The sequence below is a fragment of the Brachyistius frenatus genome, unplaced genomic scaffold, assembly GCF_029030835.1.
Source record: "Brachyistius frenatus isolate BFR_SWC_R1_liver_20210118 unplaced genomic scaffold, ASM2903083v1 Contig_55, whole genome shotgun sequence".
Taxonomy (NCBI): domain Eukaryota; kingdom Metazoa; phylum Chordata; class Actinopteri; family Embiotocidae; genus Brachyistius; species Brachyistius frenatus.
In genome coordinates this window covers 554,525-578,972 of record NW_027210654.1, presented here as the reverse complement: position 1 = coordinate 578,972, position 24,448 = coordinate 554,525, and the positions used below count along the sequence as shown (strand labels likewise).

At 42.8% G+C, this 24,448-nt stretch overlaps 1 protein-coding gene across 3 annotated transcripts in view; it reads right to left on the bottom strand.

Moving 5' to 3' along the window:
* Window positions 1-24,448, bottom strand: part of srgap1a (SLIT-ROBO Rho GTPase activating protein 1a) — an 86,760-nt gene that overhangs the window by 7,967 nt on the left and 54,345 nt on the right. For all 3 annotated transcript variants that reach the window (XM_069705277.1, XM_069705278.1, XM_069705279.1), the window contains exons 9-20: window positions 19,269-19,466; window positions 18,682-18,766; window positions 17,617-17,644; window positions 15,616-15,649; window positions 14,219-14,279; window positions 13,419-13,496; window positions 13,034-13,168; window positions 10,611-10,716; window positions 10,250-10,474; window positions 8,425-8,504; window positions 2,934-3,114; window positions 708-845 (exon numbers count right to left, since the gene is read on the bottom strand). In XM_069705277.1, the coding sequence (XP_069561378.1) occupies window positions 708-845; window positions 2,934-3,114; window positions 8,425-8,504; window positions 10,250-10,474; window positions 10,611-10,716; window positions 13,034-13,168; window positions 13,419-13,496; window positions 14,219-14,279; window positions 15,616-15,649; window positions 17,617-17,644; window positions 18,682-18,766; window positions 19,269-19,466 (1,349 nt within the window). The remainder of the gene's footprint in view (window positions 1-707; window positions 846-2,933; window positions 3,115-8,424; window positions 8,505-10,249; window positions 10,475-10,610; window positions 10,717-13,033; window positions 13,169-13,418; window positions 13,497-14,218; window positions 14,280-15,615; window positions 15,650-17,616; window positions 17,645-18,681; window positions 18,767-19,268; window positions 19,467-24,448) is intronic.

The window sequence follows — 24,448 nt, the reverse complement described above, 5'->3', positions numbered from 1 at the left end:
TGAGGAAGAAATGTATTGACTTCGTATTTAACGAGACAAGTTGAATGGGAGTCTATGGAGCTGGAGGCTTTTTGGAGCCAACTCCGCGGTATTGCAGTTTAAGGCACGTTGGCCACATTGGCCTCGTAAGCCATGCCCACTTTTATATACAGTCTATCTATTTAACGGTTTATTGCTCACATTGACATCAGCGCGCCAACACAGTAAACTTCACTAGGAATTCAACAAATAACCCAAAAACACACGTATGACAATTTTGAATTTAGGACGTTTTTCCTTCCAGCTGTCAGTTGCTCTCTATAATATTGCAAACTTCTGTCGTGAGGGCCTTATTATGTTATGCGCCCTGAGATGACCCTTGCTGGGATTTGGTGCTATATGAAATTGAATTGAAAAGCATCTTTTTATGACTTATGTTCTAAGTATGTATCCTATGTAAAAGAAAAACCAATACATACACAGATATCGATATATCTCTGATTGGCCTATGGCCACTGGTCTGGCTAGGGAGTAGTTTATAGTAAGAAACCGTTACAATTCAGCTGTTTCTTGTCATTCACTGACATTTACTTTTGGACTTTCAGCTCATTAAATGCAAGTTTCTGTGAATCACCAGTAAAAGTTGACGACTTCAGGGAATTTGTTTTAACAAGGCTTCAGTATTGCAGTCAAATTTTCCACTGCTCTCTGGCCCTGTAGAAACCTACCTGGAGATGTAGGCCTCGGCGATCCTGGTGTCAGTGGGCGAGCCGATGTCTTTTCCCGAGCATTTATCGTCTCCTGCGTGGCCGCTGCTGGCCTCGCTGTCAGCCTTCTGACTCAGAGTGTCGGAGAAGTTGTCATCGCTGGGACACGGAGACAGCGTGACATTGAGACACGGAAAGAGCAAGCGGAAGTGACAGACAGACGGGGGCGGAGGGGCGGGTGGGGGGCGGAGAGAGAGAGAGAAAAAAAAAGGGAGAAATCAGCAAATCAGTCAATCTTTCATATTTGCACTGTTCTTCGATAACAGTATTTGATATCCTGCGAGTCAGCATGTATCCATCTCTTCCCCAAGGTCCAGAGAGTCAGATGAGTCATGTTCTGAGCCTCTTAGTATTCTGGTGATGCACTGTGGCGGTGTGTGACACACACACACGCGCACACACACACACACACACACACACACGCACACACACACACATGCACACGCACACACACGCACACGCACACACGCACACACATAAGCCAGCTGTATGGCTTTCATTGAGCTATGTGACTGGATGCCGGGTGCAGTCGGTGGTTGTCAGGTGGCAATAATCAGACCTACTGAGCTGCCTCTGATGTTGTGTGGTAGAAAACACAGTCACTTATTTAGCAGATCCACATGAATGCACACAGGCAGAGAAAGAGCAAGGACAAGCACTCCTCCAGAGCGGAGGCAGCGGTAAACTAAACAGACACAAGGAAGTTTGGATGTTAAGAGGAGACATCTTGTGCTGAAGTGGTCTGTCAGACATCCCCCCCCCCTGCATGTTTTATTCCGGGGCTCTTTTATGGGACAAGTGAAGATCGCAACCCTGCGTGCTCTTACACTCCTCGGCCTGCTCTGTTTAAGCAGAGAGCCGGACGTTACTACACTTGGGAAAAAGTCGTACAGCTGTAACTTCCCCTGCTCTTTCATTAACGAAGAAGACACACCATCAGCAGGGCCCCTCCTGGTGAATTATTGATGGGGGCCCGTTGACGGGACAGCAGCAGGGGGAGAGGGGAGGAGAGCGAGAAGGCATTCTAAATGGCCATTTTGCCAGCCAGCTATTAAGTGATTGGAGTGATTCTCTTCCAGTCCTAACGAGACAGTGAATCCAGTCCATTAGGCACCAACAGTTACTATGGCAGAGTGTGTATGCTTGTTAGGGGCGAGAGCACGAGACAGTGACGGAAGGGCTGGTTAAGGACCCCGGAGATGAAGAACGCTCCACAGCTGAGCGGGGACGACAGCGGCGGGCAAGACAAATGAGGCTGAAGGTCCCCCATGCATGACCCCGCAGTCAACTGATGGCCCGCGGCCTCTCACGGAGCAAAGTCAACAAGGACATGCGTGTTGTTTAAGCCACAGGGATATCAGCTCTCAGACTCTGAGTGGAGCTGGTGGCTTAGTGGGCTGAGGAAAAATAATCAACTGGGGGAGTAAAAAAAAAAAAGTTTTTTTAAAAATTTTTTATAACGTGATTAAAAAAACAAGATGGTAGATTTAGAAATGCATGCACAGCTCTTTACAGTCATATTTCTTTCATATCTTTTTCAACAATGTATTCGCCAAAACTTAAATGAAGAGTCTGAAATTTTGAAAATATGCTGAGAGTTTTTGCTGGTTGCCTGGCAAATGCTACCGGCCAGCATGAAGTCAGGCTACAACATCCAATAAAACAGAATACTATCGTTTTGCACTTAAGTTTTTGTATCGACAAAACAAACCAGCTTAATTAGCTTTACAGGTGCTGGTAGGAAGATTTTATTCCCTTTGGACTTATTCCCTTCGTGTTAAGTCAAGTTAACTTGGTGCGTGTTTCTCTGAGCAGGTCCTCGGTGCAGGACCCAGACTGGGCACACCTTTCCTGTATGATATTCCCCGCCTATCTTTCCCCTCATTTCATGTCTCTCTCTCTCTCGCTGTACCAGGCAAAAATAATAACCAAAAAAATAATAACTGCCCAGAGTAAGAGGTTAGCTCATTTGAGGTGATCTGACCAGTTGGTATTTACTATGCTTGCTAGCTCTGTGCATGATGCAGCTCTATTGGATTTATAAGGAGAAAAAAACACATCAAATATAAGACAGCAGTGTTTATAATGCACTTATGTAAGTTTTTTCTCCGTATGAATTCAGTATTGTCATCCAGCCTTAAATAAGCAATCGGATTGATGTTGTATATGTATCGATAGAACACTCACATATCTTGGACTACGATGTACTGGTGCGGCACCAGGCCGTCGATGCCATTGTGCCGTCCCTCCCACCAGTCCTCAGATGCCCGCTGATACAGCAGCAGGGAGGCGCCCTTCTTGAAGGACAACTCTCGAGATGAGCGCCCGATGTAGTCAAACTTGGCAATGGCTTCAATCGGCTCCCCTTCTGTGAATAGAAAGAAGATGAGATGGGTCAGGTATGTTAGATACGGGAAAAGACATCGACTATAGACCGGTTATTGTCATTTTTAATGATTGATATAAATGTCACAGTCTCAGGAAATAAACATCTTAATTCAGAAACACATGCACATGCAAATACACGTTGGCTGCGATGCAGGGGAGTCCAATGGTGGCACGTTTGTACATGTGAATGCACAGTTTGTAGACGTGGACTTCATGTGTGCTAAGTCAGTTGGTTATTTTAGTTGTAGTCAATAGTAACCCGGCTCTACAACCCCACGCCAGGGCCACAACAGGCCCTGAGGAGTTTTAGCAGGATATTTTTAGTGGCTTTTGAGAAGAGTTCTATATGACTCAGGGGCATGTCACTCACTGTATGGATCATGAGGCTGGGTTGATAACTACTCAATAACTGTACAAGACGAGCCGTGGATCACTGACAAGGGAAGACCGGGATAAGTTTGTAAACACCATATGAACCAGTGGTACACTGAAAAATGATCATTAATATATTTTATTTCAATTCATTTGAATTTCAATGGGTATTTAAAAAAAAGATTTAAAAAAAAAGAAGCTGAAATTCAAGTCTCATACTGAGCTCCGATCTGAAGAAAACATCTGTGGCTTCAACCAACAGCTCCGGTCGATTATTCAAAAGGTACACGTCTCCAAGCCAATATGCATGCACTACAGCAACACAGGTCTAAAAATAGCTTCTTTATTCCTCCCTCACTCCTACCTCTGCCGCCCCCCCCCGCCCCTCCCAACTCACTTCAAGTCAGACAGGGGGTCCCTGGACAGACGTCGCCTCACCCTCACACACACACACTCTCTGGATATATACTGGCAGGAAGGGAGCGGAGTAACTGGATGAAACTTGTCTCGGCTGTGAGAGAAGCCATCATGATATGTCTTTCACAGGAGCTTGAGAGTCGTTTCAAGAGGAGCGTCCACGTGAGAAAGGAAACATGGTTCTGACAAGGTTCCTGCATTTCTACCAGTGTCCTTTTCAACCTCGTCTTTTTTTATTTCTGCATTTTTTTTTTCCCACCACTTTTCTTGCATCGCTGGGCTTGTCAGGATCGACAGGGTGGATGTGACGTGGCTGCAATGAAATGTGACCCTGATCGGTGCAGGGGATTTCTCTTCCTCTCTTGTTTTTTTTCCGCCTCCACCTATTTCACATTTCACTCACTTCAACACATCCATCGATGTATCCTTCCTCCTCCGATCTGAAAATGTTTATCTAAGGCGCACAAACCACACACACACACACACCACCACCACCACCACCACCACTGCAGTGACGTGGCAGCGGCAGGAAGCATAAAACTATAAACTCGAATCTCAGTGTGGCAAAGGATTCCCTCTGTCATGTCGTACAATTATAAGTGGGAATTGGTTCAGACCCAACCACCCGAGACTGGACACACACGCACACGCACGCACACGCACACACACACACACACGCACCGAGACTGGAGTTAAAGAAATGTTGAACTGAGGGAGTTGGAGGCCTGTGGTGTAAGAGATACGAACTGTCAGATGTCTTACACAAGCCAGTGGAGCGCGGTCGGTGTGAATGTTGCTCTACATCGATGTTCTCATACATATAAATAGGGCAGCAGAAGCCTAGTGTGAGATGTGCTTGGGATCAATGCAACAAAAAGGAGGTATAAAATCCTTCTTCTGTTCGATCCACCTTTTTTTTTTTTTTTTCAACTCAAATGTTAATCTCAAGTGCTCGCTGCTGCAAACACGACAGGAGACAAGTACGAAGGACTTGAAAAGATGAACACTGGTTAAATGATGACCCTTTCTGCACGGTAAAATACATTTCCCCTCAACACGTGCAATCCAATATTTACAGTATGTCTGCTGGGGCACTTGACAACCAGGACATCCTGATGTAGTCCTGCAAAGTGATATGTAATCAATGTGCCAGTTATTGCACCTCTGACCTTGTGTTGAATTTACCAGCAGATAGAACATCAATGCATTGATGGTGTGCCAGATGTGCCCCACTAAAAACAGGCAGTTAATCTCCCAGCATGACAGCCGGGGTTCATCACACTGTGGTGTCTGTCAGTCCTGAGCAGAACGTCGCCGAGTCTGGGACAACGTCTAACGTCACATAGCCCCAGTTTGTGCCTCTCGTGTCAATATTATTATTCCTTCAATCAGTTGGGTGTTAGTGGAAGGAATAATTTTACAGGATAAGTGAAAGCTTTGACCTGCTGACGGCCCTAGAGAAGAAAATCAGGGGGTCACTAAAGGTTGGCGATAGATCAGCTGGAGGGACGCTGGCTCCAACGGCTGCGCTGCTGTGGATTGGTTGTTTTACTGTCAATCAATTGGTCCCTAACCTCATTCCTATTCCTAACCCAAACTTCAACCCTCACACTAAAATAACCAATCACTGGCAGAATGTCCCAACCGCTGATCCACTCTAACAACAGCCATCACCAAAGTAAGATTCATCCTCTGTGGACCATGAATGCTTGAGCAGAATCTCATGACGAGTCATTAAGATGTCTTAGTCTGGGTCAAAGTGGCAGACAGCCCGATGCTGTCATCGCTGGAGCCATGGCTGAAAATAAAGAGCAGCATAATTGCATATTCCTTCAGGATTAACAGTAGTTTGTGTAATGTTAGATGTTCTATAAATCCTACCCCTGTTTGCATTATCCTTACATTTGAGTCAGAGATAATGGTGCGTTCATGAGCAACTGGGACGTAGGAAAATTCCAACCTCGCGTGTGGAACTGGGAATATCCGAAAAGGAAAGTGGGAGGTGTTTGAAAAGCTTCAAGAAGGAGGTTCAGTGTAACTTGAAATGGCAGCGCTTTGTGGTGAAAGAGAAAAAAATAAGGTGAAATAGCCAGACTTGGTTAGCATAGCCTTCCTAGCTTGGTGGTTGCGTAACTGTTAAAAACTACAGTACATCACATTTTTTAGAAATAAAACTGAGCTGTTTTGTCCCCGTGTTGGTTTATATGAATGATGTTCCCAAATGGAAATCTTTTCCAACTCCAAACTCTCTGAATGCATAAATCTTCTGTAAATATAAACCAAGCCTTTGGTTTTACCAAAAGTCAGATAACTTACACCTACGGCTGTTTTAAAAGTCTTTCCAGAATCCTCCAAACCTCTAGCCATCTAGATAAATATATATTCTGCTTTTGTAAAACAATATTTTCTTAAAACTGTTTCCACAACTGCAAAGGAATTTACTAATCCAGGAAGCCAGAAACGAGTACAATGTTTTGCATGGAAATAGAAAAAGAGTACAAAAAAATAAGTTGAACAAGAAGTTGTGTCACTTTCAACTTTGCTAGAGAAACTCTTTCAGCCACACACCTTCAGAAAGTTTTGTTAAATTAAATTCTGAGCTGTTCAATGATTGCCATAAATATTATCTTTCAGATAATTGGGCACTTCACTCTACAGCTCCCAAACAACGGTAACACAGATAAGATCTAACATTATGCCATTTATATTTCGATAATCAGTAACACCCAATTAAAGAATCACATCCGTTTCCTTTGTGTGTGTGGCTGTGTGAATCTGATCCGTCCAGATCATCTATCAAAGATAATGAACGTTAACAAACTCCACAGGCATCTGTGCCAGCGAGACAAAGAGGTTTCTGGACTACTAGTTAGACGCGAGATGACTTTTACTCCTCTCTCTCTCTCTTTACTTCCTTTCACAGGAAAAAGGACTGAAAACATTTTGAGCCTCAATAAAAGAGGAGAGAAGAATCTGCAGAGCTGGTTACCAAACAGGAAAAGAGGTTTGCTTTTGTGTCTGAAATCCAAATGAGGTCATGGGGATTTAAAAATAACTGATGACAATAACTTGACCACAGTTCAAGTCTCTGCAGGGAGGGACTCGGTCAGTGAGGACTTCCTCTGTCTGCTCGGGGAAGCTTTTGGAACAAAACCATGGCAGCAGCTTGAGATTTCTGGAAAACATAATCTTCCATTAATTACTCAAAGAGTAAGCTGTCATCTGTGTTTTACAGTAGTTTCCCTGTCTATAATCAGATATCTCCTACAGGATGTTGATATGGTGGCTGTAATTAGGAAGCAGGATGATTTAACAGCTGATGTCATGATCAGCCATATTTTCCAAACTCTGTCTATGGAGACTGATGATGAACGATGACGGAGAGCCCCTAAAACTCGTCACTGGGTGTGAAAAGGAGACAGGATTGGGGCAATAGCTGTCACCATGGAAACAGGTTTAAGAAAGTCTGTTACTAAGGTAAAAAATGAAGACTTGCTTCAACTATAGGTCGAGTAGTTTTCGCCCACTCTGTCTGCGTCTCGTCAGCCTTCTGTCAGGGATATTATTCAGTTTTTCATGAGCTGTGAGAGTTATTGTCTTTTTCTGCTTTTCACTGGAAGCCAAACAGCAACGTTTGACCCCGTCTGATCTCCTGGTCTCCATTAACTCATTCACTATTTGATTTGGACCCGACCGACTGGTATCCATTTCGCACAACCAAAGGACCACATGTATGATCACACAATTTGAACATATCCCACCATGTCTGAGAGACGTCTATATTTCCCTCCAGTGTCTCCGTGAGTTATTTCTTCATATTTCTCTTGGACATATGGAAATGCAATTAAACACTTTTAAAACCTAGACTGTATCATTTTTTTTTAAACACTTTTAAAACCTGACACTTTTGACACACACTCCACACGTTTGCTTTTCTTTCACAAATTACTCTAACATTGATTTTTCACATGGTATTAAAAAAAAATATCAGGGGAATTGGGACATTTTTATCCGAGGCTGGAACCTTTAAGAAAGACAATTTCTCTCCCACGGGGTGCAGTGGGTGCAGACCACCGTGGAATTTGTAAAATTGGGATGTGGTGATGTCCTGAGGCCCCAAGGGAGAAACAGAAGCATTAGAATATGAATGGCTGTCTATCACTCTGAGCTCAGTTCCCTGGTCCTTCAAGGTTAATTCATTTAACGGGCTGAAAGGCAAGATTAGCCACCAGAGCTGCAGAGAGCTGGGTTTAACCCTCCAAATACCCCGGACAGGGTAGAAGCTGGAATTTGGACACCGTATGTGGACAGTGCAGTATAAGGTTTTGTGAATGTGTGCGTTGTCGGGCGATTATTAACTTTTTTATTAATGTGCTAAATGAATGTTAACCACAGATTAATAGGAACCTGCAATGAAATAAAGGTCTAAAAGGACAAATTTACACACGTAATTTGTGTAATTATATACTGTGCACAAATACATGACTTTATAGTGACTTACCATCCTCGCTGGTGTGCGTCTCTGTCCCTCCCTCGTTGTCTACCTCCTCCAGGGCACCATGCTCACTGTAGGGGCTCTCACTGTGGGGGACAACATGCAAACTGTCAGGGTCATAGCCATAAAAGTGGGTCTTGGGTGAAAGCACAGTTGCAAAACACAAAAAACTTTTTTTTTTTTCTTCATTGTGTATTGTCAATCACCACTTCTGCTTCATTCACCTCCTAAGGAAAAGATTGTAGTTGGAAGATACCGCTTTTCCCAATTCGGTGTATGCCCGAGTAGCAACCCACCCACTGGTTTGTGAGCTATAAAAGCCTAGTTGGGCATTTTGGACGTCACCATCTTGTTTTTTTTTTTGGAGCCATGTGATCATAATTGGACGAGCTCGGTTGGATCTGATACAAAGTTAGTTACAAAGGACACTATACCAAAAACCTGGCTGTAGCCCAGGCCTGTCAATCAAACCAGATAAGCCCCCAAACACATCTCACATGCCTAATATCTGATTAATGATTAAATTATTCTCAGAAGGACCACCAGGACACTCACTCAGAATAAGTGACTTTAGCAAATGACACTATAATGACAAGTGGAAAACAATTATTGACTTTGCATTTCATGAGAAGTTGACGCTCTTTGATGTGGGTCTATTGGCACCAGTTTATTTTAGGCCAGCCCCTAGAGGCCCTCAGTGGTATTGCACTTTAGGCACTTCCGCACTGGCTTCACTTTCCAGACCCAGAGATGATGTCCATTTTTATATCCAAGCTTATGAAGATTTTTCTTAAAATCTCAATAGTCAAATCTCATTCTAGTGAAGATGACAAGGATCAAGGTCTTTAGAATTAAGACTTAGAGGAAGTTCAAACAGTGGTCATTATCAGTATTCTGTGAGAGCTTCTATCTGTGGTTGGGCCTCTTTCTGTAAAAGGTTTTCCTCTGGCATTGTATCGTGAGAGCTGGCTGTAAAGCCGCACACACACACAACTCCTCAGATTACTCCTGCCAGGAACTGAGATTCTCCTCCCATACTAACATGTCGGGAGCCACCTCCTCTTCTGCAAGAAAGGGGAGGCAGCCAAAACAACAAATCTCCCCAGGGCTTCATACGGCTTGCCGGAGGGACACGGCCGTGCTGAGACGGGTGATTAGCTCGAGCCAGGGATAAATCCTCGTCAGCCCGTGGTGAATTGGGGGCATAAACTAGTAGAAACAGCGACAGATAATGATAGGAAGAAACAAGCGATAAGCCCTGCTTACAGATGTGGAGCTGGGAAGGAGCTTTCGAGTTTGACCTATTTGACTCCAGTGTGTGTTGCATTTCAACTAATTACCCCTTTCCCTGCCAGGTAACCTTCTTCTCCCTCCTGCTGTGATCGTGGTAATTAAAGTGATTGTTTCAGCCTGTCTCACTCAGACAGGAGTCCACCATGGAGTCAGTGCCGAAACACACGCTGCCTTGTCATGTTCCTTAACCGCAGCTGCCTAATTAGTGCGTATAATTATTCATATCAAATCCACGGATATACAACTGAGACAGTATTGAGAGCAAATGCATACCTGAATGTTTAGTGAGACCCAAATGAAAGAGGTTTGGCTGCGTGCCTTTGTTCCATTCACAGTAAAAAAAAAAAAGAAAGGAGAAAACCACGGCCATCTGTCAGACTTTTAAACCTACATTTAGGAAAACTGTGCAGCTGCATGAGGTGACTCCATGAGAGAGTTTTCCAACTTCACTTTTTAAAACTATGTAGCTTACATCTTTACCCAGAGACATCAGCGACAGGGTGGCCTACAATCTGGTGTGTGACTGAGCATTTCTCACCAGTAGTCTCCGCCCGCCATGCACTTCTCATAGATGGGCCCATCCAGATCTTTGGAGTCAGGAAAGATGGTCTCGTGGTGGATGATGATGGTCTTGATGATCTCGTTGACGTGAGCCTGGCAGGAGACCTGGTCCTGGCTGTCCGGCGTGGGCATGAGCGTAGGGCCGAAACATATGGCCAGGTTGTACGGGTCCATCATGTTCTCGTCGCTGTACTGGGACAGACTGGAGAGGGAGGAAAACATGAGCAACAAATCATGACTGGCACTAGTAGAGGCTCCTAACTTGGGGTTGCGTCTCATTAAATCCATCCTCTACAGACATAAAGGACGGATTCCCCGGTTAGTGTCCATAAACTTACTGGTTGAGGAAGGCGAAGAGGTAGCGCATCACAATGAGAACTGATCTGGGGATGGTCAGGAGGATCTTACGGATGTACAGCGCTCTCTCATAGAGGTTTTCTATTCCTATAACAGCAAAAACAAGGATTGTGATGTTAAAGAGGAAAATATTTTTAAATAAATAACAAATGCTTCATTTCCACTCTGGGAGCAAACATCTGGGGTTCATTTCTGTACATTTCTTCTAAAGCTGAATGTTTAAAACAAATCTATTTAATGTTGTTTATATGTTGATTATCACTACACCAAGTCTCGAGATATAAATAGATGCACTGAGCCAGTAACTTATCAGAACAGCTCTGGAGGACCAGCAAAGATGTGACGTAAAGTGTGTTTGTGTATGTTTGTGTGCACAGGAATGTACGGACTCTGTGGTGGTGACCGTCACCTCAACTTAACTTCCTCTGGTCATACGACAGAGGAAGAGGAAGACAATAAGGAAGTTGACACCCTTTATTATACCTGAAGGACACCAAGTTGTTTTTCCTGCTTTAAAATGTAAACAAGATCTCTAAAACCGTCACTTGCACGGTCTTTCACTTTTTTGTTTTTGGCTTTGGTGAACTGAGGATATTACCAACAAAAGAGCAACTTCACCAAACAATATTTATTGCAACCTTATATAGAGAAAAAACTACTTAAAATATTTCTTACATTGTGTTTTATCAACATGCCCTTTATGTCTTTCATTATCGTATTATTTGTTCCACTGTGGCACCACTTCTTACTTGGCTAAGATGGGGCTGTGCTGGCTGCTAAAAATAGCCGCATCACCCTCCAGCCACTCTGTGCCATCTGGGATTTCAGCCGCTGGGATACTTGTGATGCATTTCATTTTTCATGAATACCTAACCAGAATTCTGGGAGGCTCTCGAGCACTTCAGGAGCTACTATTTAAAGATCTACTCTGACGCAGCATATATATCACCTACAAACACGTGTAAGCACATCCGCACAAAGCAAATTTGGGAATTTGCATGAGGCGGGGGTCATGCAAATTCCCAAAATAAAGATATCGCAAGCCTCAGTGCGCTGCTGGGGTGAAATAATAATTAAAAAAAACAGCCAACTGAGAGCTGTTAAACTGGAAAGTGATCTCATAGCTGCTCTGAGCTCTTTATGGAACAAGGGATTTTAATATGGAGCCTGCTGGGTACTGGGCCCACACTGCAATCACTGGTATGTTGAGCTGGGGAATGTAAACAGGCAATCCCCATCACTCATCTCGCACAAATGTGTAAAGGTACACCCAGGAAACACACACAGACACACTTTGCACACTGGTGAGTACACACAAGCATGCGTGAACATGAAAACACACATCACGACACACACGCACGCACGCACACACACACACACACACAGTTGCAACAAGGCACACGCTGTGTCCACGTGAGATTGCACGTTTTCAATTGTTCTTTAACAGAGCTGAAAAGGCTCCCATGTAATGACTTAAAAGATCAGGAAAAGGCACACAAAGAGCTGTCTGATCTGTGCACTGACTCACAGTCACAGTGACAATGTGACTATTCTTGTGAGGACTCCAGTGCAGATTCAGTGGACATTCCACCACAGTTCTGTAAGCGCGGCCGAGCTTTGTGCCACTCACGACGAATAATATCCCTCTCAGTGCTCGACCGAATACCACAGAGCAGCATCCACAGTACAGGGTCGAAAACACGAGCCATACTGCTGACGAAACACCAAAGACAGTTAATTACACTGTTTCCCGCGAGGACAGAATTTGACAGGGAATGTGATGTTTAACTCGTGACAAAAGGCTTCAGACGAGTTCCAGAAAAAATTGGCAAACTATTCAAATCAGACTCGACACTCTGCTTCGACCACAAACAAACAAAACCCAGAAAGTTTGAAAAGTTCATCAGGAACAGCTACAGTACAGAATCTGTGCAGCCTCCATGTTTTCCTGACCATAGCAGAATAATTACAGGTCTACAGTGAGCAGACAGGCTGTGGGAGCTAATTGAAGTGTTATTTATACTTCAGGTTGATGTTGCAGAATGTACACGTAGTGAGATGCAGAGTTAGTCCATCAAAATGTGACATGCATCAATTAAATCAATTATTAGGATAAAGAATAAAAGATGGCATCCTGGAGAGGAAAAATTAAATACTTAATTTTGATGGATGACAGTTTCAATTTTGCTCTAAAAAGACAATTTGGAAAAAGTGATTTTATATGTGCTATATTTTATGAGCTAATTTGCCGATCAGCTTGTGTGAGAAAAGTCAGAGAATCTGAATTCATCTCAATTAGATACACATGACTTTCTGAATGCAAATAAATCATGATCATAATCATAATCTAGAATAAAGAGAAGCACTCAGAATAATCAGTGGCACTATGCAAATGTCTTCTTACTGATGCAGGAGAGCAGATCATTGAACCTCTCTTTGGGGAAAAGAGGGTTCTCCAGACCCCGGAAGTAGAGTTTGAGAACGCCAGCCACCGAGTTGATGTCATGATTATTCTCATCATCTGTCAGCGGGTCGTTTCCTAAAACACAGACGAGTGAGCAGGTCAGTGGGGCATCTTTAATAATAAAAATCCAATATGTGAGGTGAAATAGACCGAGATAAGAACTCAAAAAGGCCACTGGCTAAATATGTTCAACATAATGAGTGATAATTAGTTCCTAATTAGACCAAACATCCGGATCTGATAACAATCAGACAAAACAACTGTTATTTATTGATCCAGGTGATGATGCGTGGCTTGCGGAGTTACAGTAACATAAATCTAGTACCTCTCTCAAATGAGTTCTTGATGTCATTGACTTCCAGCTGGGATCCAGAAACACGAAATATTCCCTGGTGTTGGAGGCCTGTACAGGCAAAGATTAAAAAACAAAGATGGTAAGGAGGAAGGAGAAACAGCACACTCAACATACCACTCTGGTCATATAAAAGGAGAAAAAAAACCCGACCTCACTCAGCAAATTTAGTTGGACCTAAAAAGCACATCCTGTTCGTTAAGCCCCTTCACTTTGCTAATTAAAGATAATAATGAGTCAAGGAGACAGCAATCAAGCTTTGCTAAAGTGTCTGCCAGCTGGGATTAGGACTTAATAAGGGGAGAGGTCAAAAGTCAGGACAAATCGTAATTGGTCTCCTTTTAGATTTCTCTCTGACCCCCATCAGATGGCTGCAGCAGATGAATGGTGAGACCTCACAACTGTCGAAATATTATTCTTATTCTTTAAATGTGTAGTTTAGAGAAATTAATATTCAGAATCATCACTTGTGTAGGGGGAAGCTGTCTGTCTCCGTGTTTAGGGAGGTTGGGTGGAAAGGGCTGCACCTCTGTAAACAGGAAGGAATCTGCATTTTCCCATAACAAGTGACTGAAGTGGAACAAACCGAAACCTCAACATGAAAGACCGTGAACACGCCCAAACAATAAACGCCTGCAAACTGCTGAAGTGTTACTTTACATAAAAAAAAACAGAGAAAGACACGCAAAATAAAACAGGTTGAGAGAAATTCATCATAGAAACTATAAATACAGTGATTAGTTTATGATTGCGTAACCGACGTTTGGACTCACCATACAGATTTATGTAGCGAATAGAGCTTTCGACCACGCGAGGGATCGCTTGTCCGGAGTCCTTTAAAGGCAAAGTAAACAAAGCATTTCAAATCATGTATAATTTCCCTTTTTGTTACATGCATAAGACCTAGAGCCTGACCAATACCCAAATTCTGACAATGACATAAATATAAATAATAGATATATAACCAAAATCTGATGAGATTTATTGGATTTATTTATTCACTTTTACCAAAACACAGAACATTTTAATTCTGTGCTAAATATATATTTTGAATATCCTTTTTAACAATAAATGTAAATTATAGTACATTTCCAGCAGTAATTGTTATTAAATTTATAAATTGTGAATAACAACAGAATAAATCATGAAATATGAACTATTACTGCACTCCAGTTGCTTTTTTGCATTTCTGCCAATCTACAGTATGGTGCTCATACATAAATGTTGATGTATTGGTTGGGCTCTAATAGAAACTGTTGGATATGATGTTAACAGCATATAAACATGCACACCCAGTGTAAGTGACGTTGGTAGATTTAAAGACAAAGTGAGTGTTACTTTGTTGAGACCTTACTGAGACAGACTGAATTGAATTATCACAAAGTTACAAAAATCAGTGACCAGCTACTACACGCAAGTACAATCATGTTGTCCACTACATTTGAATTGGCCTCCAGTGTTGTTAAATATACTTTCTGTCTTTTTTTATGCTACCCAACATGAGCGTGCTGTGTTTAAACTAACGAGAGAGCTTATCTAAAGAGCCGCACACTCAGTACGGAGTTCAGGGCAGAAGTGGTGAGATGAGAGGGAGGGAAAAACACATTCCTCTCACGCACTTAGACGTGGACTGCACTCTTGTTCTGCCTCGGTGCCAGCTGCGCCTGCGACTCCGTGCCGGACAGGGACTCGGTACAGGCTTTTAATGATACAGTGGATCTGTTTACAGCCCTCGGGGGTACACAGTGGGTCCAAACACACAACAACCATGCCAGGATCGACTCGCTATCGTTGGAGTGGAGCCGTGAGGGTTGAGGTCCGAGTACAACTAGATTATGTAATACAATCTCTTTTGGATATGTGAGACCAGGCGGACTGCTTTTCATCAGATAAATCCATTTACCATTTTGATGCGGACATTTTTCACGTTGGGAGTTTGCATTATTTATTGAATCTACAGATATAATCTGCTGCAACATCTGTTTTTACGGACAAAACCTTCAATTCAGTCTGTCTAAGTGTGTTCACAGAAGTGAATGATAGTTATGTGAAATAATACAAGATGCAGACAAACACAACATGAAGTGAAAATGTTGCTAATGCAGGACAGGTAAAGAAAATTAGCGAAGGCAAGCAGCATGGGCCCCCCAAGATGCCTCAGAGTGTCTACCTGATGTCGAGTGTGTGAGTTCCGTCGTCCGCGGCTACAGAGAAATGTAGCAACAGTCAGAGATGGAGATAGACAGAGAGAGAGAGAGAGAGAGAAAAAAAAAAGGCAAGATCCAGATTAGGACCACAGCAGCTGCCCACCAAAGCTTTTACTATGAGCGCACCTTCATCTGGCATCAAACCCCAAAGGAAACAGTGTGAACTGGACAGGACCAGGCAGGACCGGACACAGCCACCGGTGAGAGGCAGCGAAGAGGCCGGAGGAAGGAGGCAGCACACCTTATCAGTTTGGCATCCGCTCCCTGACTGCCATTTATCCTGCTGCTTTCACTGGCTTCTGCTCTCGTTCTGGAGGAGGAGGAGGAGATGATATCTCTGCCAGAGCAGCTCAGTGATGCCAGGTCAGCAGCAGTGAGTCAGGGGAGCTGACGGACACAAACATCTATCTCTCCAGCTGCTGCTCCTCTCCTCCTGCGACCCTCCGAATCTATCAATGCCACCCCCAACATCTCAAGACGCAGACCGCCAGAGCTCACTGACACATGAAGAAGGTTTCCAGTATCCATCTTAGCACAAACATGTTGTTGTTTTTTGTCGGTAAATAATAAATCAACAGCTAAGATGCTTTGGGGGAACCCACCAAAATGGCCAGAAAGCCAGAGCAAGACAGAAAATAGATAGGAGGAGGAGCGAAAGTCAAGCGGCAGACTGGTAATCAGTACCTTAATAAATGACTCCAAATTGCCATTAAATAACCTAACATTAAAAACAGAGCGGGGTCTGGCCCGCCGGGTGCCAGTGTGGGTTTTGAATGGCCCATTGGGATGTCTAGAATACAAAGAATGCATTAGAATAAAATAAATAAATAAATAAATAAAAAAACAATGCAATTTTTATTTTAAAGAGGTAAATATCTGTTCTGTGTGCTTATTTTATGTCCTTGAAAAACCTGAGCTGAAGTTGAGGCCGACTAATCTTTAAAACCCTTTAACTCCAGATGATGGACAGGTGAATAAGGGTATTTTCAGACACCTCTGAAACCCATGAATTAACTTTTTATTTATAATCTTTTCTCTCCACAAGATATCACATGCCGGTGAAATGTCAGCCCCGCTGGGAGCTCCGTATGTGTCAGCATCCACCTCATAACCGGCCCCGCTGGAGACAGCTTCTAGTAGTTTGTGTGAATGTGTGTGTTGGTGTGCGACTTCATGCAATTTGGCTTCTTGGGACCTGTAGGATTTAGTCTTTCAAATATGAATAAAACGGTATCAGCCTACAGGCCCGTGCAAGGAGATCTACCAATGGAAAAGGCTTTTCCTTGACGCTCTTGTTAATTTCTACTAATAGGGTGACAACTAAAAGTTATTTTAATCCTTTAATATTCTGCCACATGATCAGACCACGTGCCACTACGCACCGAACCGAATTTCCCAAGTACCACTTTCTACCGTTACCGGTATTAAGAGGTAAAAGAATCCTGATATCTTGACCAAAATGTTTTGACAAAAATACATGTAAAGGAAGCAGGATGTTTTACAGTTTAACAATAAACCTTTTATATCATTGCATTGAAACAATGAATTTCAGTGGGAATGTAATGATTATAAATAAACAAAATAAAAAAACAACAACTCTAAATTAAGCCGAGCATCTTTCTCTGCATAATGTTCTGTAAAAAAAAAGCTTTCACATTGCACAACATATACGCCGATACCAATACTGAGAGCAAATAAAAGCGGCCAATGAGTAAATCGACCCGGTTCTGCTCAAAAAAGGTTTACTCTGAAGTGTAAAGTAGTCCTATAGTCCTACATTCTATATGGGCAAAAATATATTTTGACCTTGATTCCTTTTGTTATAAAAATAAAATCAAAAAATATATGCAACAGCATGAAGAGACGACGTAAAATAAATGTTCTCTTCTTTGCTGGATGACCGTTTGAGGCGTAATAGCTCTACACTTGTTTAGTTTGTGTGTGTGTTTGAGTGTGTATTTTACCTTGTTGTCATGTAGTCAGCTCTGTGACCTGCAGTAAGGAGAGAAAAGAGAAGAGAGGGTCAAGTTAGTTGTGTGGACATGCCAGGACCTGCCTCAGGTCCCTGCAGTGAATTGTGCACACGGCCTGTGAAGCATTTGCCATCTGTCCACAACCGCTGGTCTCTTGAACAGCACCACCGAAACCCATATACACCGTTACATAGCCCACACAGAGACAACAATAACAAAAACTACCAAGCACACAGTGGTACATTTACAAATTACACACAGACACACTAATCATTACAGGGATACAGAGAGCTACAGGTTTAAACGCGTAAAGTAAGATTAAGCACAAAATAGCTTCCAAATGGTTTTGATGAACAGGAGAAGTTTAAAATGTGAGGCCATCTGTTCCCATGAACAGGATATGACCTGTCTCTGTGTCTGACTGACTCGTGCTGCACTTCAGCTCATTGACAACAATACGATTACGGCACATGTGGAAGAAGCAGAAGGCTTTTCTTTTCTTCGTTCGCTTGCTGCTTCATTGCTCATTAAGTGGACGGTCTGACGGAGACCACCAGGACCGCTGGTTAGTACGCCAACTGACAGATACTAGCCAAGGCCTCCAGGAGATCCCACCAATGTAGAACAAGGAGAACCCATTGTAATGACCGCCGGCGCTCAAATACATGGCGGTCCATTAAGTTGGGAGCAAATCAATCACTAAGACGGATAATACACGTTCACAATCCCCTCAGCTCTGGCTTGCCTGGCGAAAACCCAGATTACCATCTAGAAGCTTTTGACTTGTGGAAGAAGCAGGCAAACAATGGGAAGTTTGCCACACGACGGGTTTAAAATTGCTCAAGTATGACTGCAGAAAAGAAAAAGACAAGAGTTCAATGGTAAATTATTTATGCTGGTTGTTCGGATGCTGATTAGGCCTAAAGTGTCCAAATTTTGACTGGAGGAACTTTGACATTCAGAGGTGAGAATTAAGTGCAAGAGCCGAATGTGGAGCGAGAACAAGAACAGCGGGAACTCTTAAGAGGAGGGTGAGTAAAGGGATCGTAACCGCACCTTCGCCGAGTGTCCTCTTCAGCAAGTCGTGTTTGGCCTGCAGTTTGGAGATGAGATTACTGCCCTCCAGAAACTCCCGGAATTTCTGTGGAGAATTGAGAGTAATTACACGGCGGCCCTGAGTGCCAGCTAGAGCGCCCACTCTTAAGACAGCAATCTACGATAAGGCAGCCAAGGGCAAAGGACACGCCGAGAGCCTTTTTAAAGCCTTTATCAGAGCATGTCCATCTTCAGACTGGAAGAAGATACCAGTTAGCTTTTACAAAATAAAATTATTTTTGGGCAGAGTTACCCCCTCTGCCAGCTGATCAAAGATTTTAAAGAGGCTTAGTGAATGAGATACAGAGTTTAAAGTTAAATTAAGCATATTCAAGTCCAGATAAAACCTTTGACTTCATGTTCTCAGTTTCATTTTGGAGATTTTTTTCAGTTTATAATGGGACAAGAATGGGCAGTTTCACTGCTTTTGAAGAAAATCACAGAATTAAAAAGCAAAGCAGGGCATCAAAGATATTTATTTCAGTTTTTTGCAGAAATAAAATGCATCTCTGAAGTCGTAACCCTGTCTTTTTGCTCACTGCGCTCACCATGAAGTAGAACTGCTCCGTCTCCTGCTGGTTGGCCCTCCTCTTGGCAATGCTGGGTTTGCTGAGATACGTCTCTGACACAGTGGACTTGACCGACTCTGTGGAGCGGCTGTGGTGGAAGCACTCGGACACGTCGTAGTCTTCGATGGTTACCATGTCCTGGATGGTCGTCAGCGTGGCCTCCGATGTCTTCTTGATCTGTGGCACGGAGAGAAGTTGAAGAACCTGTGATGAACTTGTCAGAGCAAAAAAGCTGTTTGCTTAAAAGCTTGATGTCATCTCTTCACGATCGCAATATAACCATCACACCGTACGCAGCAGCTTGTTTAATCACACTCCCTTAAAACCACTCTCTAAATCCCATGACACTCTGAAAAATGCAGGTGCTTTCTCAGAAGCAAAACAAAATCCACCGGCTGCTGAACGTGACTCCCAGCCAAACCAATCAATTTGCACGCACTCAGAGGAACGAGAGGTGAACAGTGTTGGCTGGAAATGTAACATTCAGTCACAGGCTTCTAGGACTCTTTTCCATAACCGCTTCTTCCCTGTCAACAGCGATTCTCCAGGAGCTTACGAACATCAGGATTTTGCCAAGTGTACCCCGCCAATTTACTGTGAAAGATGTTCAGCCAGTCGAAGAGCTGCCGGCTGTGTCCATTATATGAGGACATAAGATGACAGAGCATGTGAAACATAAAAGGGAGCGTCAATGTGTTTGTAACATCCCCATAAACGTAAAGACAGATACCATAACTCTACTTGAACTACTATAACGTGTAGATTACAAATAAGAGAACTCGTAATACACAGATGTGATGCTGCAGTTGAGTCTTGAGGAAATCATTTGTGATTTAAAGAATAATGTTTCTATTTTGCGCGGGGGGGGGGAAACATAAACTTCAAATTTTACATGAAAAAGTTAAAATAATGAGAACAAAGAATTGTATTAAAATTATTGCATTATTTTATATTTTTATATATAAAAAGAAAAGTCATCAAATTATACCAGCAAATCTGTAATTATATGGCAAAATAGTCAACTTATGCAACTTTGTCGTTAAGATTTTACCTTTTAATTCCCCCTAAAACACCCTTACTGTTTTGCCATGATCTACATTAAAACAAGAAAACATTTAAAGGGCCAAATTGTAAGGATAAAAATTACAATAATTATAGCACACGTGTGTGTGTGTGTGTGTGTGTGTGTGTGTGTGTGTGTGTGTGTGTGTGTGTGTGTGCGTGCGTGTGTGCGTGTGCACGTGTGATGGTGGGGCTATTGTTTTTCTTTAAAAAAAAAAGAAAAAAAAAGCTAAGCTGTGTATTACAAAAGGGAGAGTGAAGAGCTGTGACCATCTCAGGTCCATTGTGTGTGCTATTAAAAGGTGGGAACCCCCACAGGTCAATGGGGCCAATGAAATGCAGCTGGAATTCCTCTTAATTATTCTTAATGGTCAATGAGACCCCCGACTCAAAGGCAGTGACCCTATTTCTCAGTTATTAAGTAGGTATGACCTCATAATGGATGCTAATGAACGAGTGAGGTGGATTCCTGCTGCAACAGTTATACACACGACACAACAGAGGATCACAGCTTGTTACTTTTAAACTGCTTGACCTGTGACTCATTTCGCCTTTGGAAAAAAAACAACACCTGAGAAGGAGGACTTCATAGCTTTCATGTGTTCCTGTGATGGATTACAGCGCTGACACACATGCTTGGGCACACAATGTGGATGTAGTTTCAGTGTTATCCATCCCATCATGAAGTAAAAACACACTGCAGGTTGGAACATGGCTAATGGCAGCATGCAAAAGGAAATGGAGGATTTTGTAACCATGAAGCTTTTATAAAGAAAAAACAGACCTTTTAAAGGTCCTGTGTTGTATAAATTATGATCTCCATTTCTTTTTTGATTATAAAGCAACTCCTGGTGCTAGATAAATACTGTGAAAGTGTCAAAACACTCTGTCAAAGGGGAAATGCACACAGCCAGCTTTCAGCTTGTTCTGTTTGGACGAACTGTTTGGACTTCTGTGAGTTTGTGATGTCACAACGATGAGTACAGCCAACAGTACAACCTTTTATCTGGAAAAGAACACATCCTTTCGTGGCGCTAGCAAGCTACAATACCAAAGAAAGCCTGTGGTTGGTCTGAGTGTGCGGCACTCAGAAAAGACTCAACCAATCAGAAGAGAAGGTAATTGCAATCAATGCGCCTTGAAGCCACAGACACAAAACAGCTTGTTCTTGGTTGAACTCCAGAGAGAAGCTTAAGAGAAGAGATGTAAAACTATATTGAAATGATTTTTGAAACTTAAAATCACAAAAATATCTTCTTACGGATATCAAAACTGCAAATAAAACACCAGAAAGGTGTCAAATGTGGGACCTTCAAAGTACATCTGAAATATAAAAATCTACAACAGCACTTTCATTGAAGTTTTATCTAAAATAGGTACCTTATTGTGAAATACGGTCATTAGTTACACTTCCTGAGTGTGTTTGGGCTCCCTCATCCTATGTCCCTGGCAGCCTCATCCCGGGTGGCCCCCATGGAGGCGAGAGGCCCAGCTGTCATCATGAAGACAGGAGCCATGCATGCGAAAAAAATCGCTCACAGTAAAAAAGCTGTTGAGTTTATCCATTATTCAGCAGACGAATAGTTACCAGTGTTCACTGCTGGGCTCAATTACAACAGAGCTCTTATATAGACTCGGTGGATATGACCATTAGTCCCTGCAGCTGCACAACAGACCTGTAGAGAATCCGCGACGCGGAGTTAGATTTGTTTATTTTTAGTATTACAGAACCGTGATTCAAGTATTTCCTACATTTCTCCAGCAAGCAGAGTATCAGTCTAGTTTGCACACAGTCATCACCCTCTGAGCCTAAAATAAGTTCCGTACTCTGAAATGCCAAAATAATTCCACTCGGCACACTTTGAAATAAGTGTTATTGTGCAAAGCAGCAGCGCAACATCACTCAACAGTTTCAATTTCAACTTCTATTGTCACATCTCCGAAGTCAGGCTGCTGTCAATAGCTTTCAACAGACCGTGTAGCGAGTGTGTAATTTGCTGATCATCCAGCTATGAGCACACACACACACACACACACACACACACACACACACACACACACACACACACACACACACACAACACACACACACACACACACAGGCTTTGATGTGCCTCCGTTATTTATCTGAAGAAAAACAAACACTCCCTGCAAAGGAGATGCTGTTAGATTGCCAGAGTTTGGTGTGAAACATCTTGAGAATAACCGTCAAATTTACTTGTGTTTGCTGAGAAGACGACAGAAACCAGAGGAGGAAAATTATTCTGAGAAAGCACTGGCTCAGAAAGGGTGGGGCGTCAAATTAATCCCTCTGTGTGTGTGTGTGTGTGCGTGCGTGCGTGCGTGCATGTGTGTGTTTTGGGGTGGCGGTTGGATGCTGCTTGTTACCACAAAGATGTCTTTATGTCAGACAGTAGTCTTCAGACGGTCATAAAGTTACACGAGTGAACGTACACGGGGAGTATCAGAAATGCATAGATGTCTGGAGACACACACTTCTGCACAAATGCAGAGCTCAGCGGGCGGTGTTGTGCACATCCGTGGTGGAGGTGAGCGTGTTGAGCCGGACAGGCTTTAGTCCAGCTGTCTCTGTTGGATATTAATGCAGCAGCAGACTCTGACCCCTGACTTCAAGCACACACCCAAAACCAATAGTTAGTCGTCTGTTCCCTGGGACGGGGCCGGGTGGCAGGGTGGGGAGATGATGCTGTCTCTTCTGAACACTGTCCAAGGCGAGACTCCCTCCATCTGACACTCCCCTCCCCCCCTCCACCACCACTGTCTCTGTCTTTCACTACTGAAATGAGTCCAGTTTACTTACTGCAAATACTTTCCACTCGTTTAGCACTTTGGGTTTGACAATCATACCGGGGTTGATACAATTCTGAACTTCACAAAGTGAATACCTGTTCAGAATACATTTGGCGTCATGTTGATTAGGGATAGGCATTTCAAGAATATATACTATTTGATATTTGCCAGGAACAAATGGCTATAATGTACAGACCTTAAACTTATTTTTTTCTGGTGACAAAACTAAACTTTGATTGTAGATTAGATGTATAATATGCTAGCTGCAACTCGTTTTCGTTTTTAAAATGTTCTTTTTGAAGGAGTTCCTCAAAGAACTTTTTGATGGTTGTTCTCGTCTTTGCGTGTTTCTGTTGTTTGTATATTGTATCTAATCTCACAGCGCCACACAGGTTTTACCTGAGCCTGTTCGCAACGTATTCTTGACAGTTTTCAAACAGCTTTAAGGTGCATTATCGCCACCTTTTGACGGTAATAACACATTACTACCAGGCACTGGTAAGAACAGGAGAAAAAAAATACAAGACGATAGTTGCATCAATGATTTTATATTTTATATTTCAATCATGATTGGAAAATACGAATATCGTGACCCATCCTAACTGTGAATAACAAGAATTTCCACACAATGAAAATTGTGGTCAGCACTTTTTAGAACTTCTTTGCTTTTTCTCTATCTGTCGATCGTTTTTGTCTGAGAATGTAATTATGTGTATGTGACCAGAGCCTTTAGAAGTAAAATTAAGGTCTCCACCTATAAAAGGTTCCACAAGCCTCATTCTACTCTGGGCCTTTTGTCCCGTCAACATTAGTTTGAATAATGACTAAAATGTTGATAGAAGAGGAACCTGGCTCTTTGTGTTTGTGCATACGGGTACATGTGTCCCTGTGTGAACCTCTGCATCATTTCATTTCATTTTGTGTTTGTCTCACTCTGGCTTTTGTCCTTTCCTCACTGAAGTGCCATCTTTTCAAAAGCTCAGGTTGAGGTGCGCTGAAAGACGGAAAAACAAGGCCACCGTTCACATTCGCACTAAAAACCTCATACTGTCTACAGACTAGGACGCAACACACTCAGCAGGCAACAAAATCCATACTGCTCTGGATCCTCTCAGATCAATTTGCTATTGTACAATGTTTTCCCTAACATTGCACTCATCCGTGTGTCCTCCCCCTTTTGTTTTCTACGTTAGCCGACTGTTTCTTGCCTGTCGTTGTCATATGTTGATCTCATTATAGCACATTGTGTCCGGCTGTCACTGCGCGCTCTAATGACACAAGAGGAA